At 45.5% G+C, this 16,067-nt stretch overlaps 1 protein-coding gene across 2 annotated transcripts in view; it reads left to right on the plus strand.

Annotated features, from left to right (window-relative positions):
* Positions 1 to 16,067, plus strand: part of FERMT2 (FERM domain containing kindlin 2) — a 658,554-nt gene that overhangs the window by 397,600 nt on the left and 244,887 nt on the right. For both annotated transcript variants that reach the window (XM_086937426.1, XM_086937425.1), the window contains one exon: positions 9,618 to 9,725. In XM_086937426.1, the coding sequence (XP_086793552.1) occupies positions 9,618 to 9,725 (108 nt within the window). The remainder of the gene's footprint in view (positions 1 to 9,617; positions 9,726 to 16,067) is intronic.

The following is a 16,067-nucleotide window of genomic DNA, read 5'->3' on the forward strand; positions in this document are numbered from 1 at the left end:
CTTGCCCTACCTATATTGCCCCTAAATTTAGTATTTAGGGGCACACTGAACCTTCCTTCCTCAGATCCCGATTTTGAAACCAGAAAGAATAAGAAGAAAGAAGACCTGCTGTGCAACTGCTAACAAGAGGACGACACCAACTGACTTGGCCCCACCCCTTACGGCCTGTTGATCCTTGAATCTGCTCCTGCTAAATCCAGGCGTCTCCTGCAGATAGCAACCTCAAAACCCCAGAGGACCTTCCTGCCTTGCTCATCTAAAGACTGGGACTCCCATGAGCAGTGGTTCTGCTCAAACAGCAACAACCCCTGGTGCCAGCCAGGACCCGCATATCCAGCACAATCTACACCGCCGAGCCCGGCCCGTGCCTGAGTGGACAAAGACCACAAGAACGTCCCCCGGCGACTGTGACCCGGAATCCAGCACCCAAGGACCCTCCTTGACTACCCTGATGACGCCTGCAGCCTCACAACAAGGGACCCCTCTAACCGCGATCAGCTGAGGGTAAGATTTCCCGACGCCAAAAGACACCCCTGCACCCGGCGCCCCACGGCCCCCTGTGCCCAACTCCTGGATGTCTACCTATCCTCCAAGATCCCAACTTACCTCTCGAAGTGGTGGTCGCACCTGAAAAATCACCGTCCCCGAGCCTGCAGCCTTTGTTTAACTTCCAGTTCTCCCATTGAATAACATTGGGCGCTCGAAGGCCGAAAAGCACCCTGCACCCAGCCGCCTGAGTGCCGCTGGAAGTGCAGCAACTATCCTACTCTACTTCCCCAATTGCCCTTTGTATGTGACCAGGAGCTCAGCTCCCACAGCTGAGTGGTCTGCCTGCTAGCAGCCACCAACCAAAGGACCCCTATCCTCCGTAGGATAACATTGGTCCTACTCACTCTGCTCCCAACTGTCCATGTGCCGCTGAGGGTGTAACAACTGTACTTACCTGACCCTGGGAGACCCCTGAGTCTACCCCCAGAACCTTAACTCTGCCAGCCGAGTACTTACCCAAAGACCGATTACTTGATTTTCTCCATAGGGTAACATTGGCCGGGTTTTTACTCAGAATTTCTTTTAAGTGTTGAGTTTTGCAACTTTCAAATATTCACTAAAAATCAGCCGATCAGCGAAAACCAATTTACTCACCTGTTACCAGGAGAGATCGCAGTGCTGTATCTTTGAGCCAGCACTGAACCTGAAAAGTAATTATAACCGTAATTTAGTGTTAACTCAATTTTCCTCCATAGGAATACATTGCCTGGTTTTTACCAGAAATTCTTCCAAGTGTCGATTTTCCAAACTTACTAATATTGCTTAAAAATAGACTGTGTAACAAAAACGATTTCTTTCAACTGTTTACAGGAAATGCACCAGGCCTGGATCCAGGGTCCAGCCCTGAGTAAGAAAAACATTCGTAAAGTGATTTTATTGCATTTACTTAAAACTTCCTATTGAGCTCAGTTATTTTATGTTTAACTTGTGTTGCATATTGCAACAACTGTAACCATTGCGTTCCAAAGTCTATTGCTATATATTTTTATATACAAAACAATTGGCCTAGAGTTCAGTTCTTGAGTGTGTCAGACCATTTGCTGACTGTGTACAACAAATGCTTTACACCTTCCTCTGATACTGCCTTACTGCTCGGCCAAGCTACCACTTTAGAGAGTAAGGTTATATCTAACTTTAGCCTCTGCCAAACCTCTGGGGACTATGGACTCTGTGCACACTGTACCTTACTTTGGTCCGGTATATACAGAGCTACTTTCTTACAGTTACACAAATGCTGCAGGTGTTCAGTGTCGTATGCCACACTGCCTTGATTTTAATGGCTGTAGTGTGGAAGCAGCAGACTTATTTCTCACACCTGATGAACATGTGAGTGGAACCATACAGCATTCTGCCACTGCCATATCTTTTTATAAAGCACCAGAACCAAGTCTGGCATAATGAGCCCACAACACTCAGTTTGTCTTTCTACTACTCGAGATGTTTGGGATTGAATGTTTGAGTCTTTCACAAATCTGCATGGACTCCATAAAGGAGGAAAGTATAATAATAGCATAGACGTTTAATGGAGACTATCAATGCCCCTTTTAGAGTGCCATAGGGCAGGTGGGGGTTACAGCACATTAAATATTCAGTCTCTTCAACTTTGCCATTAGCATCATCCTGTGCAGTATCCCAGAGTCTATGCCCCCACCCCCTCTTCTTTTACCTGCGCCGGCTATCCCCCATTCGATCAGGGCAAAGACTTTGAGATGTGGGGCAGTGTCAGTCACCACTTGACAGTGTTTTATTCTAACTTCAGAATCAGTTTAAACAGTGCTACGAGCTAAGTTGATGTATGTCTCAAAGGCCTAACCGCCTAGAATAGCCTTCGATTTCATGTAGAAATTTAGGTGCATTTTAAGCTATAGCCACGCAGGGGCCCTGGCATCTTGCAGGTCTCGTGAATGATGCTAAGGGGCCACCACAGTCTACGGGTGGCCAACAGCAGTGTTCGTTGTCTCCTTGGATTTCAATAAGTGTTGCCACAGGAGATGGTGTCTAGGGTCCGGGATATTCTGCGTCACAGCAGGGGCATCTGACATTCCGATTGACCCTACGCCACCCAGCTGAGGAAATAAACCAGGATCACATACAGCTGTTAGCCTTCACTGAAAAAATCCTCACAAAGGTTGAAATGCCAATGCCTTCCCCTCCATTAGGATTCTCTGTTCCTACTGTACCAACCTTCTCAGACCCACCATCTTGCCTGAAGGTGATCCTAGGCCCCTCTGACCAGTAACTCTTCCTTGAATCAGATCTTTGTGTATAGAGGATGCTTTTCTCCCCTTCATCCAGTGTGGATGTACCCACTCCAGACCTCAAGAATGTCAGCAATCCTCATCTCCTGTCTAAGGTTGCAGTCCTCATCTCTAACTAGTCTTTCCTTTCTAGACTTAAAAATGGAACCCGCAGTCTTCCATGATTTGTATCCTGCACAGGCACACACAGCATGCCCACACAAGTATCACGCTGCTTGGAGCTACATACAGTCATCATGTAGGCCAATAGAGTGTAAAATGCACAGCAGTGAAACTTAACGAGTAGGCCAGTATACACTAATCTGGTGACAGTTAAAACCCCCTGTTCACACTGCTGACTCTAAACACAAAACAGGTATGCTACCACCACTGGACTCGAGTCACTTAACTCCTGGCAAGGGCAGTAGCTATCTACCACTGAGGGTAGAACTTGGTGCACCCCACTCGGTCAAACAAGACTACATTACCATGAGACAGGTTATGGTGCACACACCCAAATCAGGGGCCAAGGAATGTATTTAGTTTATATACCAGATTCTGAAAGATAAACTAGAATTGGTTTCAGCTATTCATATTCACTAAATTCTATGTAAAGTTAGTGTCGTAATTACAGTGCTGTAGAATGTTTTATACTGGGTGATTTCCCCAGAAATTGATGTTTTAAATATTCACGTTTGAGTCCTTGCCTATAGTCAGATTGGTAATCCATTGTAATTTTAAATAGCAGTAAACCGTGTTAACATGTCTATCAACCTCAACAGTGATTGTTTAGGTGTACATCCACCTCATTTGAAACAACTGAAACTTCAGCCAATGAGGTGGAAATGCTGAACTCTCCTACCCCCTTTAGAGGCCACCAGAGCTCAGATTTCTATTGCGCATCGTGTGTAAGGAGTTCCTGAGAAGAACTGTGCTCCAAGCTTCTGTTATCTTATCCTGATACTTTCTTGGTCTTCCCTGGACTTGAACCTGCCTGGTCTTCCACTTTCAGCCTCCTGTAAGTTGTGCTTCAAATGATTCTGTGAAAAATATTAACTTTCTAGACCAAGCTATCCCTTTCCAGTTACCAGCAGTCCTCATAACTGAGAGGAATCGTTCTCTCGTCAAATCTTGGTATTGCTGTTGACAGAAAATATATGCACAAATGATCCACATGAGCAGCTTAATTGTTACTTTTATCCATCATACAAGGCTTCACGCTGCAACATTTGTAAATTCTTACCTTCCAAGACCAGAGAGGAGGTCAACACTATACTTGCAAATTAAAAATAAATTCCTCCTTTTTCAAGGGGATGCTCCTTGATGTGATTGCATGAAAAGTGCTTCACAGTGCACTTCCATGAAGACCGAGCAAGAAAGGAAATGTGAAGTTTTAATAGCTGAACTTGATGCTTAACATGCCTGCAGCCACCACCTCAGTGGAAAAAAACATTGGGGTTAACTCTGGTATGCACTCAAGGAAGGATGAAGATTAGCCTGCACAAACATTTGCGAGAGACAAAATTACTCATTTGAAGCCCTGACTGAACTGCTGTTATCTGTTGACGCCACAGTCACTTTTGTTGAAAACTTAGAAGAAAACGTGGACTACCCATTCAAACCTATGGTAAAGGCCCCTCTTTGGCTGCATCTTATGGCCCTATACAGTTAGATTTACATTTTGTGCCTGAGTTAGATGAAAAAGCTTTTGAGGGAAAATATGAATAGCATTCACAGAATTGTACCGCTGGTAACAGTATTAACCATGTTCCTCAACTTTATCATGAAGATCTTGGAGTCAACAAGTACCAGACTACACAGCAGCAGATGGACACCTCTCTAAAATTACTTCCTCAATAGCCTATTGGACAACCATCAGCTGTCCCACTTGCAGCACCATCCATACCTCCAGCCGAGTGCCTCGTAGATCTTCGCCGTCTGCAATAATGGGGACACCTCCAATTCCTTTCCAGGCGATGTAGCTCGGTTTCATGCACTAATGCATAAGGTAGTTAAGAAATTCAATCTCCCAGTAGCTTCAGTGGAACACTAATGTTTTTTCAATGACTGCAGAGATTCACATTTTGGACTTTATGGTCAGACAGTCTAAAATTAATGAAGACACCATTTATAGTTCCTGCAGTACTGTCCCATTTGTAGAACAGGTATAGGGCTTCTGATTCAACTCTTGCCTGTTTGACAGGCGATCCGAAACCAGATTCCGTCTTTGTGGCAGCGTCACAATGATGATAACTGTTCTGCCCTCTTTAGCACCACCTGACCTAGGCAGCAAGTAAATATATAACCTAATAAAGTCTATGGTAGCAACCAACATCGCTACCAACGTTAGGGCACGTCATCAAATTCATACTGTAAACTCCCATTCCACCCACCCTGAAAAAAACATCTCCACCGGAGGGATCAACAACAGAACATTCTACTTGCCCTGAAGGGAGCTTTAGACGCTGTCTTAAAATCCCAGAGAAAGCATAGGTTATTTTCCAGATTCTTCTTAACAAAGAAGAGACCAGCACAATTAAACCTATTCTAAACTTCAGGAAATAGATCAGGTTCCTGGTGAAATTGTCTCTTTAAAGAAATCCTCCCTAACTTCCTGAATTTTCATGATCAGTATTTTCGCATCCCCACACACCAACAAATCAGGTAGCACCTCCACTTTTCAGTGGCTTGGCAAAACTATAAATGGAAAGTGCTCAGCTTTGCTTTCAAGTCTGCACTTCGAGTTTTCACAATGTGCCTGCCCTTCTTAAGGCACCCTGGTGTAACCATGGTGCGCCAGCATGGGCAGTTGGAGCCCATTAAATTGGTCTCTTGTAGGAGGAGAACTTCAGGGGCATGCAGCTTGACATATTGGAGGACCACGCCTCTCAATTGTATCCAGTAAACTGTTTATATTCCATGTTATGATCTTGATCCATGAGCTCCTCACAGTGGCCTGAATATTGTGCAGGGGGCCAGTGTCGATGTAAGGGGAACTGTCTGCCCCCACACCTGATGGTCTGTTGCCCTTCAAAAATAACAAACTTTCTTTAGAACAGTGCTAGCAGGTGTGGAGCATTTCTAAAAAAGATCATTAGTTTGTGCCCTGGTCCAGTGCCGAGTGGGACTCTGCCTTCGCATCACCAAAGCCCGCCACATTGGTGAGGATTCACACCCCCACCAATAACACCCCCTCATTCCCCGTTGGAATTCATCGAATGGCGCATCACTGGAGCTGTGCTGGGACCACTAGGCTAGCAGGACAGAGCTCTCCGGTATGAACCTCTTGGTCTCCAGAATCTGCGGGAGAACATGGTCGGTAGATGCCGTTCTGATCCCTCCCAGGTGTCTGTTGCTATCAGTTTGCGGAGCTTTTGCCCATCCCCGTGTGTGCTCCTCTAGCCATTCAAAGGCCTGGTGTGGGTGATTGCCTCTGGAAAAGAACCTTCAATTTGGCAGAGAAAACTAGCATGTATTTTAAGTCCATGATGATTTTCGAGGACTCAGGGTTACCTTTAAGTCTGTCCCTGTAGAGGAATAAGTGTCTGTCTCTGTATTTGAGAAATTGAGTGATTACCTGCCCTGAAGGTGATCTGATCCTCTGGTAGGAAAACGCTGAGCCACTTGTCAAGGAATTTCTCTGGTTTCTTGCCCTCCGCTCCCTCTGGGAAGGCCACAAATCTCAGGCTGTTCTGACATGAGCGCCTCTCAATGTCCTCCAGTCACACCACTGTCTCAAAGCTTGCCACTTGCAGTTTACGGACCATTTGCTGCAGCGCTATCATTGTCCTTCAGTACCAAAATCCATGCCTCTGCTTCATCCACATGGCCTGTAGTGTTTCGCAGGTCCTGCTGAAGAAGCGCAATGAGCATACTGACCTCCCCAATTATTGATTCCAGAGCCAATCTTTGTTCTTGGATGACTAGGAGAAGGACCCTGTTGTCAATCACCGCACCCGAGGCTGCTTTCTTAATGGGTGAAGCATCTGCAGTGGCTTGGTGTACTTGTGAAGTTTAGTTTGGCAGGGTCGGTTTGTCTTTGACCAAGGTTGTATTATCAGGCCTCCCAGACCCCCTCTTCAGGGGTGGCATGATTGGTTCTAAGCCCAAACTGTCAAGACTTCTGCTCCAAGTGTTGCCTCGCGGCCCCCAGGTGATGACTCCGGGCTCGCCAGACGACCAAGTTGAGGCAGAGTGACTGGCACCAGCTCCTCTGTGCTAGAACTCCTCCTACGATCGACACTGTAACTCCGCAAGGCTGGTGTCCCCACCTCCTCAGGCCTGTTGGTGGTAAGAGGGCCTCGCACACCCCGGGCTCCCGTAAAGGTAGGCCTTATCCAATAGTAGGTGGGGGGGCTTCAGGCCTTCACTCAGCTGAGATGCCAACACAGGAGCAACCAGGATAAAGCACAGCTTCTGAGAAGCACGTGTATCTGCTACGCCTCTGGGCCCGGCACAGGAGCCCCGCTCTCTATTGGGCTCCGCCGCCCTCTTGTGTGCTCTGGACGTGCCCTTATAAACTGCCCGATTGCCACTGCAGCTCCTCTGGGGGAGGGGAGGGTGAAAGGGAGAAACTTCCTCCCACCCCTTTTGGCCCCAATCATAACCTGGACGATGCCTCTTCACCACCTCCCTGGTTCGTGGCCCCTGCTGGCCGACCTATGTGTCGCAGCTACCTAGCCGGCCACACCACCTCGGGCCTCTCCTCTACATAGCAGTTTGACAGAGCTGCAAACGCTCCAAAATGTTGTTTGAAAGCCTTTATTAACGTAAAGGTAGAAGGCCTGCATGCAGGCAGCAGCAAAACAAGTGGATGTTTTGAAAGCCAAAGACTCCTCTAACGCTAAACATTCTATGACATCATATTAACACTATCATAACATTCTGAAAATGTCATCTCAAAGCTCTCATGCATGCAGAGCAAGTGATGAGTTTGAGTGATCTTGTAATGAAGACTACAATGTTTAAGTTACACATTATTTGCACATGTACAACACAGTTGCTGAAGTCACAGGGTTTCCCGGAGCATGCGCGGTGGGGGCCAAGCCTCCGAAAAGGGCAAGTTTCTGAAGGATTATCGGCACCTGCCAGAAGCAGGATTAAGAAGCATCTGCCAGCTTGCTTGCTGCTCTGGCCTTCCCCCTTGAACCTGATATTCTTGGCTGTGGAACTTAAAATTCTGTTCATGTAAATCCTTGGAAAAGAGAGACCTACCTATACTTTTCGACATTACCGAAGACCATGAGCAATAGAAATCGAACTACATGGAGGCAGTGTTTTGCTTGGCAACCAATAGAGCACTGTTAAATTAATAGTATCTACTGTATGGAGTTGACCCGTGAACGATAGTCAAATTGCTAGCATCACTGAGGTACCATCAAAGTGATATGGCGTTGACCCGGGACCTACAGTAACCCTACTAGGGGACACTGTTAAACCACCACTATCTACTGCAAGGAGTCTCCTTAGCAGTGACAGACCTCTAAACCATGGAGGTACAGAAGAGCCACCACAGTCTACTACATTGAGCCCTACCATGTACAAATGGGCCAAAGATTTGGTTGAGTACATTTGTTGGGTTTGTCTGGGAGCATCTCAAAAGGGATTCATTATTAGCATAGATGTTGTGTTGTGCCTACTACTGTTGTGGAGCCTAGAGCTAAATGGCTCTGAAGCTATGTTAAGGATATCGTTGGGAGGAAGATGATCTGTTATGTGAAGTGAGTAATCGATAAAGGAAGTTGTTCTGGCACAAGGACATTTTAGACTTCAAACTGCCCGTAGCATAGAAGTCTCTACAGGAAGTTGTTCCCAATCTTGCACCCTTTATCCAGAGGGTCTTGGAGGATAGATTTCTAAGGATGAGGTGAAGCAGTAAGAGAAGGCACAACCATTGCAAGTCACTTTGCTTAACTAATCCTCAACCTTTGATGCAGTCAGGGGGATACCCCAGGGGAAAGGAGGGGTGGCAGAGCAATTGCAAGGCCTGAGACATATTTTCCTTTAAATAGGGTAAAGGCTGGGTGACCTGCCCTCCACTGTACAATGTAACATTATGCATTGCATTCATTCCAGGGAGAAAGCACTGCATACATTTAAAAACCATTCTGGGTACAACCTTCACCTACTTTTGGGGGGAGAGGAGGGAACTGGAATGACTGGTGTGCTCTAGTCTGAGATATGCAACCAGTGTGTCGGTGGAGCAATGTGGATGGCTTCACCACCAGTCTCTCAATACCCCATCCCCAAGGTAGTACTAGTTTAAAGAAATCTTTATGGTGATGCTGTTATTCCTAGTAAGATTCCTTCCCTGTACGAACACCCCAGGCACACAGATTGCACAAACAAAAGGGAAACGGGCTCGCCTTTAAAACGGGGGATCTGGCTTGGCTGAACATCCATGTAGGTTATCACAACATGACCTGGACACCTGCATCCTTGTATGGTACCAGTTGCTTAAGCTCTGGTTGTAGTTATAGAAGTAATTTACTGTCCCACCATTGGTGTTTGAGAGCTTATACAATGAGTGAGCTTCTACAGACTATCTGAGTTAGAATATGGGTAAATTTAACAATTCTTTAACATAGTTAAAAGTAAAATTCTTGTGGAATAAATATGATGTGTAGCTCAGTTATTTTTATTAAGCTGTGGAGCACAAAACAAAACTATTGGAAAGGGGCATGGGAACTCTGCAGAATGTTTTTCAGTCTTGTTTCCTTCGTACCCCACCAGGTCTTGTGAGACCATTCCTGATAAGCATGTTTTCATCAGGCAGTTACAAATGGAAAGCACTCCTTTACAAATGTTAACCGCATCTGTCTCTCCCTTTAGTATGATGCCATTAGAATCAACCAGCTGTTTGAACAAGCTAAATGGGCCATTCTTCTAGAAGAAATCGAGTGCACAGAGGAGGAAATGATGATGTTTGCAGCATTACAGGTAATTTTAAATGGTTCAAAGATCCTACATGGTATTTTGAAATGTATTTACATTTTATTTGCTGCTATGCTTACCTGATGTTTGATAGGTCTCAGATAATGTGTTCATGTAGTGAACCAAACTCTTATTAATGCTGCATAATGCTCCCTACCTGCATACTTGAAGCGGTTGAAGTTGATTTAGCAAAATAACGATATCTTTGAGTCTTATGCCTACAATTTGCGTGCAGTTAATTTCTTATTAAAATAGTATTATAGCATTTATAGCAATATAATTCTTGGCAGTCTCATTGTACAAACATCTGACAGTAGTAGATTTACATTGAAGTTTGCTTATCAAGTACAGACTTAAACGTAGATAGGTTGTCACCTTCAGATAGTGCCTCTTTGGGCAAGCACCAAGACCAAGTGTAATAAGGCTTTGGAATAGCAATTAGCATCTCTGTTTTCAAAAGTGTGTAGAACAGTACATTGTGAGTGTTTCGAGTTGAGCATTTCAGGACCTGAGCTAATTAGTACCCATATTTAGTAAGCCTGTGCCCTAGGGCGTTCCACAAGTGTGAAAAAAGAAGGCAACATCCTGGTGACACCACAAGCATATTGGAGAGGAGTCTTTACCAGTTTTTCTTGCTCACTGTTATTTTACCTTTTATACTTTAGTTACTGGAAGGGTATCCTGCCAGGTCAGAGAAGAGTTTCAGGGCTCAGTTATGATTTTGGTGTCCTTTCCTGGTTTTGCTACTTGACTTGTAGCCACACTCTTGGGGAGACTGGGTATTTTACCCAAGCAGCTGCTCAGACATGCCGGATTTACTCACGTAAGGAGACTTTGAATTGGCCTTTAAACTGTGCCCTAGATCGGCTCTATGACAATTTCAGTTACAAAAAGCCTAAACCTTCAGTTCTTTGTAGGCACATTGGGTACCACAAGGTGCCCGGCTCCTGTCCCGATCGGTCGCCATTTTAAGGTTTGGCACAATGGAGTAGACAAAAAAATTAAAGCACCCCCCACTTTAAAATTAAAGCTCTGATGGCACAAAGCAAGTGAATAAGCTCCTTTCTTGAAGAGCCGACACTGTATCATCCATCCAAGCATTTACACATTCATTATTTTACGCCTCTATCCACCTGCTGATAGCCACTAAATCACCTTTACATTCTTACATCCATTCATTTTTGTAGGAATCAATCAGTCTTTCCCCATGCCATCAATCCATCTGTGCCATCCACCGAATCATTCTACCACTCTGCCATCCATTGATCTATGTCTCCTTCCATTTATTGTGCCATCCATAAATCAATCCATCCATCCTACCATCCATCTGTTCACGACACCCCTGTCAGCCCAGCCTGTTTTTAATCTTTATATGCCTTCCTTGCTCACTGTTTTACCTTTTTTACTTTAGTTACATTGCCTGATTTTCTGGACCTGGACCTTTACCTCGGAGCGCAGCCTGCCAGGTCGGAGGGGAGCTACGGGCTTAGTTTTGGTTTTAGTTGTCCTTTCCTTGTTTTGTTACCTGTAGCCATGCCCTCTGGGAGGAGGGCTATTTTATCCTGGAAGCTGCTCGGACGCACTGCTGGCGCACCAAAGGCAAACCAGTCTGTGCCTGGACTGCACTAGAGGCAGAACCCCCTTGTCCGTGTGAAAACTGCTACCCTACACTACATAGCAGATGAGCTCCTCCAGCTGGCCCCCAATATCTGAAGTCTATGTATGGATATATGGCTGATGCAAGCTGCAGTAAGTGTGGCTTTAGATTTATTTCTTGCCCTGAATCAGTTAGTTAGTAACCCTACTACCCTAAAGCTATCTTTTGAACTGCAGCTCACTGCCTAAACATAATTTAGAAATGAATGATTTTCTGTCAGACCCCCCCAACCGGAGGTATTGTTCCTGTGGAAACTTGGCTCATGCCCTCCATTGCTCCCGATATTTTGGAAGCTGTTTCAGAAAATGATGCCATGTTGAGGAGTGATAGACCTCTCAAGAGAGGAGGTGGGGTTGCAGTAGCGTTCAAACAGCATCTTCCATATACACTGGTAATAGTTGAAATCACCGCATGTGAGGCTGCCTTTTACTCACTGACTCGCTCTAGTCCATTACCTTTAACCAGTCTGCTGATTTATCTTCTGTTGGGCCCCGCAATCCACTTTGCTTCCGCGCTGGCGGGTTATGCGATATTCCCATTTACTTATCTTGGGTGACCTCAATCTACACCTTGAAGACCCTACTTGTCAAGTGGCAGTGTCTCATTTTGAGGACTTAAAAATGCATCAAGGCGCTCAAATGGTTCAGATGGCTACACAGAAGTGTGGTCATACTCTTGACCCCATCTTTTCTAACTGTACCCATATTAGAGGAGTGCCTCCCGTGCAAGTAATTGGGTTGGATCACTAGCTTATGCCTTTTTGGGTCTCTATTAATTCCCCAACTATCACCTCTACTAGATCAGCAGCATATATCACATACCTGGGCTAAGGTGACTGCTACTGCTCTTACTACTGCCCTTAAATTCAAGTGTCTCTTGCTTGAAGAAGAGATTCATTCAGCTAATCTGCAGGTGGACACTTGGATCAGGCTGGCTCTGGACGACATTTCGCCTGAAAAAAGGGCAATACAGTTCGATTGAAGCCCTCAGAGGAGTGGTTTAATGAGTAACTATGATTAAAGCAAAATTCTTGCAAACATCTTGAACAACTTTGGCAGATAAAGATATCAATTGGAGAATATCATGCTCTGATTCGGCTCACCAAAAGTCAGTTCTTCGTCCAGAAGATCGAACTTTCCAAGAACTCCCCATGGGAGATCTTAAAAGATTAGCTAAATCTCTTTGCTAGAGCATGTCTCTGCAGTTACCACCCCTATGGTAGAATCATGTAATCAATTTTCCCAGAGTCCCCACCTAGTATACATTAATCCGTTCGTTTTAATTCTTCATGAGACTTTATTCAGATAACTAATCTTTTTAGTAAGTAACTTCAGTCTCTGGTCCTTAAAATAAAATCCTGCTGGTATGGAGGCCCTGTTGCCTGTACTATGTGGTTTATTTAATAAGTGTTTTTCTCAGTAGAAACGTGCAGCAGTTATCCCCTCCTAAAAATAAAAAATTGGACTCCACTCGGCCAAAACAGGAAATTTTAGACCGATCTCCTTGCTTCAGTTTTTTGCCAAATATGCTGAAAAAGCTTGTCAATTAACAACTGATGGAATATATGGGAAGGAAAAAGCTTCTGCATGAGACTCCATCTGCTTTTCGTCCCCTATACAGCACCGAATCGGCTCTATTTGCCTCTGAATCCTTTAGACTGATGGCTGATGAGGATAAGACTTCGGCACTAGTTTTTAGGTTTTGCCTCGCCAAAAAGATGCGCTCTGCGCATCTTTTTTGCGCAGCAAAAACCTAATGAGAACTGTAGTGTGGCTTTGGGTCGGCCCTCGTCATTCATTGGCTGGCTCCATAAATGGAGCCTAGCCATTGGATGAGGGGCCTGTCCGTCAATGCCGGACCAGACACGGGGGCGTTCCCGACATTCTTTGGCTTTTGCCGACGTCACGCGACGCCGGGAACGCCCCCGATTCTGTTCCGGCATTGCCGGCACCTCCCTTGCTCCCCCTCCCGCTTGTTTCCTGGTGCCCGCCTTCGTGCTCCGGCCGGCCGTCGTCAGCGTCTCTCCTCCCCCTTTCCCGCCCCCTCCCGCTTGTTTTGGTGCCCGTCTTCTGCTCCGGCCGGCCGTCGTCAGCTCTCTCCTCCCCCTTTCCCGCCCCCTCCCGCTTCTCTCTGATGCCCGCCTTCCGGTGAGACACTGTGATGAATGCCACTGAAAGCCCTGGATGGACTGGGCTGGGTCCGGGTCAGTCTGCTCGGTAGTGGGCTGACTAGTGACTGTCAATGACCTCCTGCAGCGCGAAGTGCTGTTCGAAACTCGGAAGCCACCGCCTCTTAACACTAGTGAGTACGAGGAAAGCACGGGCGGCCATGCGTTGCTTTGTTAATATTGCATACAGATCTGAAATCACCGTTTGAGGAGTGGAGCCGGGGAGGGGGCGGAGCTTCGTGGCGAGAGCTCCATAACAGACACTTGCCCTCAACCAAGCCCTCCGCCCCCTTACCACTCACACAAACAAAACGGAAGTTGTCGGAACCAAGAAGAAAAGCGAAAGGAGGTAGGGAGGGGAAAAGAAGCTGCCAGGGCTGCCATGAATATTAAAGTAAAGCTGGGTCATAAGCTTCCAGCCATGGGAGTCTGTGACTTGTAAACGGCTGATAACCCCTGACCCCGTGACCTCTCATGGGAACGTTCACAGAGCAGCAGAACAACAGACATCCTTAGTATCGGCACAAAGCCATCGCTGGCACTTAATAGCAAATATGCATTAGGCGGAGTGACCCTTGGCTTGGCTGCGGTCTTACCAGGCGCACTTACCTCCATATCCGGCTCCACTCACGGACCCTCGACATGCCGAAACGGTGAACTAGCAGGAAGTGAAACTTATCGCACTAAGCAGCAATGCCCCTCCCCCGCAGCGCCCGCGAGCAAACAAGACAAGCATTTAGTGCAATAGGTCCTGCATTTGCGAGAGGTTAAGCTATTAGCATTGTAAATTACAATGTCTTTTATTTAGATTTAAAAAAACAAAACAAAGGCATTGTCATTTACAATGCCAAGAGCTCAGACCCAGCAAATGCGAGACCTACTGCATTGCAAATGCTTGTTTATTCTGAAAGCATGACCAGTGTACCGCACAGATGAGCCGCACAGGGTATAATGTGTCTATGATTGCTGAACGTGACTGACAGATGGGCGTGGGCTGCAAAATGTTGTTGAACCTACCTTACGATTATGCCTCCACGTTGAACCTTCTTGGCATCTGTGAACCTAAAATCTCAAATTCGTCCCTTTCTAAGTGTTGGAAAATAACTGCACACATTAGCAGCACATTACCAGCACTCAGTTTATCGACCTCAGAAGATTGAACAGCCGTGTCGGCCCAGTCCGGATATGAAATAACGACCTGAGCAAACAAAAAATGTTAGCAGCGACTATTTTGGTTACTTGAGTCTTCCAGACAGCTCAGTTATTTCGTGGAGAGCACAGACGGGGCTGCTCTGCCACATTCAATAAACAGAAGCGCCACTGGCAATTGATGATCACTGTGACACTCCCCCATATTGAGCGCTGAAAAGTCCAGGTCAAGAAAAGATGCCTTAGTACTTGATTAACTGTGTAGTCAGAAACCTTCGAATAGCACGGCTATTTGCAAATGAAGGGTTGGCCTCTAAATGATGGATTTATGACTAGCTGAGGACTGCCGGTCAATCAAAATCGACTGACTCAAAAAACATAGTGCTTACCGACTTATCAAGGACACTGTGTAACGCCGCAAGTAAAAGTGAAACAAAAACAAGCATTGGAAATGCAATAGGTCTCGCATCAGGAAAGTTTGAGCTATTGGTCTTATAAATGGCATTTTTATTTATTTATGTGTTTGTTAAAAAAGCTAAATTAATAGCTTTGTCATTTACAATGCCAATAGTTATAACTTTCGCAAATGTGACACCTATAGCATTTGTAATGCAACATGTTTTTTATTTACGTGATTTAGATGTATTGATATTACAAATAACAATGGCTTTTATTTTTTTTGTTAAATTAATTGTTAAATAATGTATTTAATTTGTAATGGCAATAGCTTAAACTTTTGTAAATAACTTTTGTGAAGATTATATTCAGAGTTTTATATTGTGACGAAAATCCAAGAACAGAAGTGAAATATTAACATCTTTTTGTGATTTGTAATAAAGCGTGAACGCTTGAAAACAGCTTGAAACATTGAAAGAACATATTTGAACCAGCCTTTGACAATAAATTATGACGTAATGCAGCTAACACAAATGTAACGTGTGAAACTGCAGACTGTTATGTTCAGCCAGAGTGGAGCTTCAGAGTGGAGCTTCAGAGTGGAGCTTCAGAGTGGAGCTTCAGAGTGGAGCTTCAGAGTGGAGCTTCAGAGTGGAGCTTCAGAGTGGAGCTTCAGAGTGGAGCTGCAGATTCAGAGTGGAGCTGCAGATTCAGAGTGGAGCTGCAGATTCAGAGTGGAGCTGCAGATTCAGAGTGGAGCTGCAGATTCAGAGTGGAGCTGCAGATTCAGAGTGGAGCTGCAGATTCAGAGTGGAGCTGCAGATTCAGAGTGGAGCTGCAGATTCAGAGTGGAGCTGCAGATTCAGAGTGGAGCTGCAGATTCAGAGTGGAGCTGCAGAGTGCAGAGTGGAGCTGCAGAGTGCAGAGTGGAGCTTCAGAGTGCAGAGTGGAGCTTCAGAGTGCAGAGTGGAGCTTCAGA

Source organism: Lissotriton vulgaris, chromosome 9 (genome assembly GCF_964263255.1).
Source record: "Lissotriton vulgaris chromosome 9, aLisVul1.2, whole genome shotgun sequence".
Classification (NCBI taxonomy): domain Eukaryota; kingdom Metazoa; phylum Chordata; class Amphibia; order Caudata; family Salamandridae; genus Lissotriton; species Lissotriton vulgaris.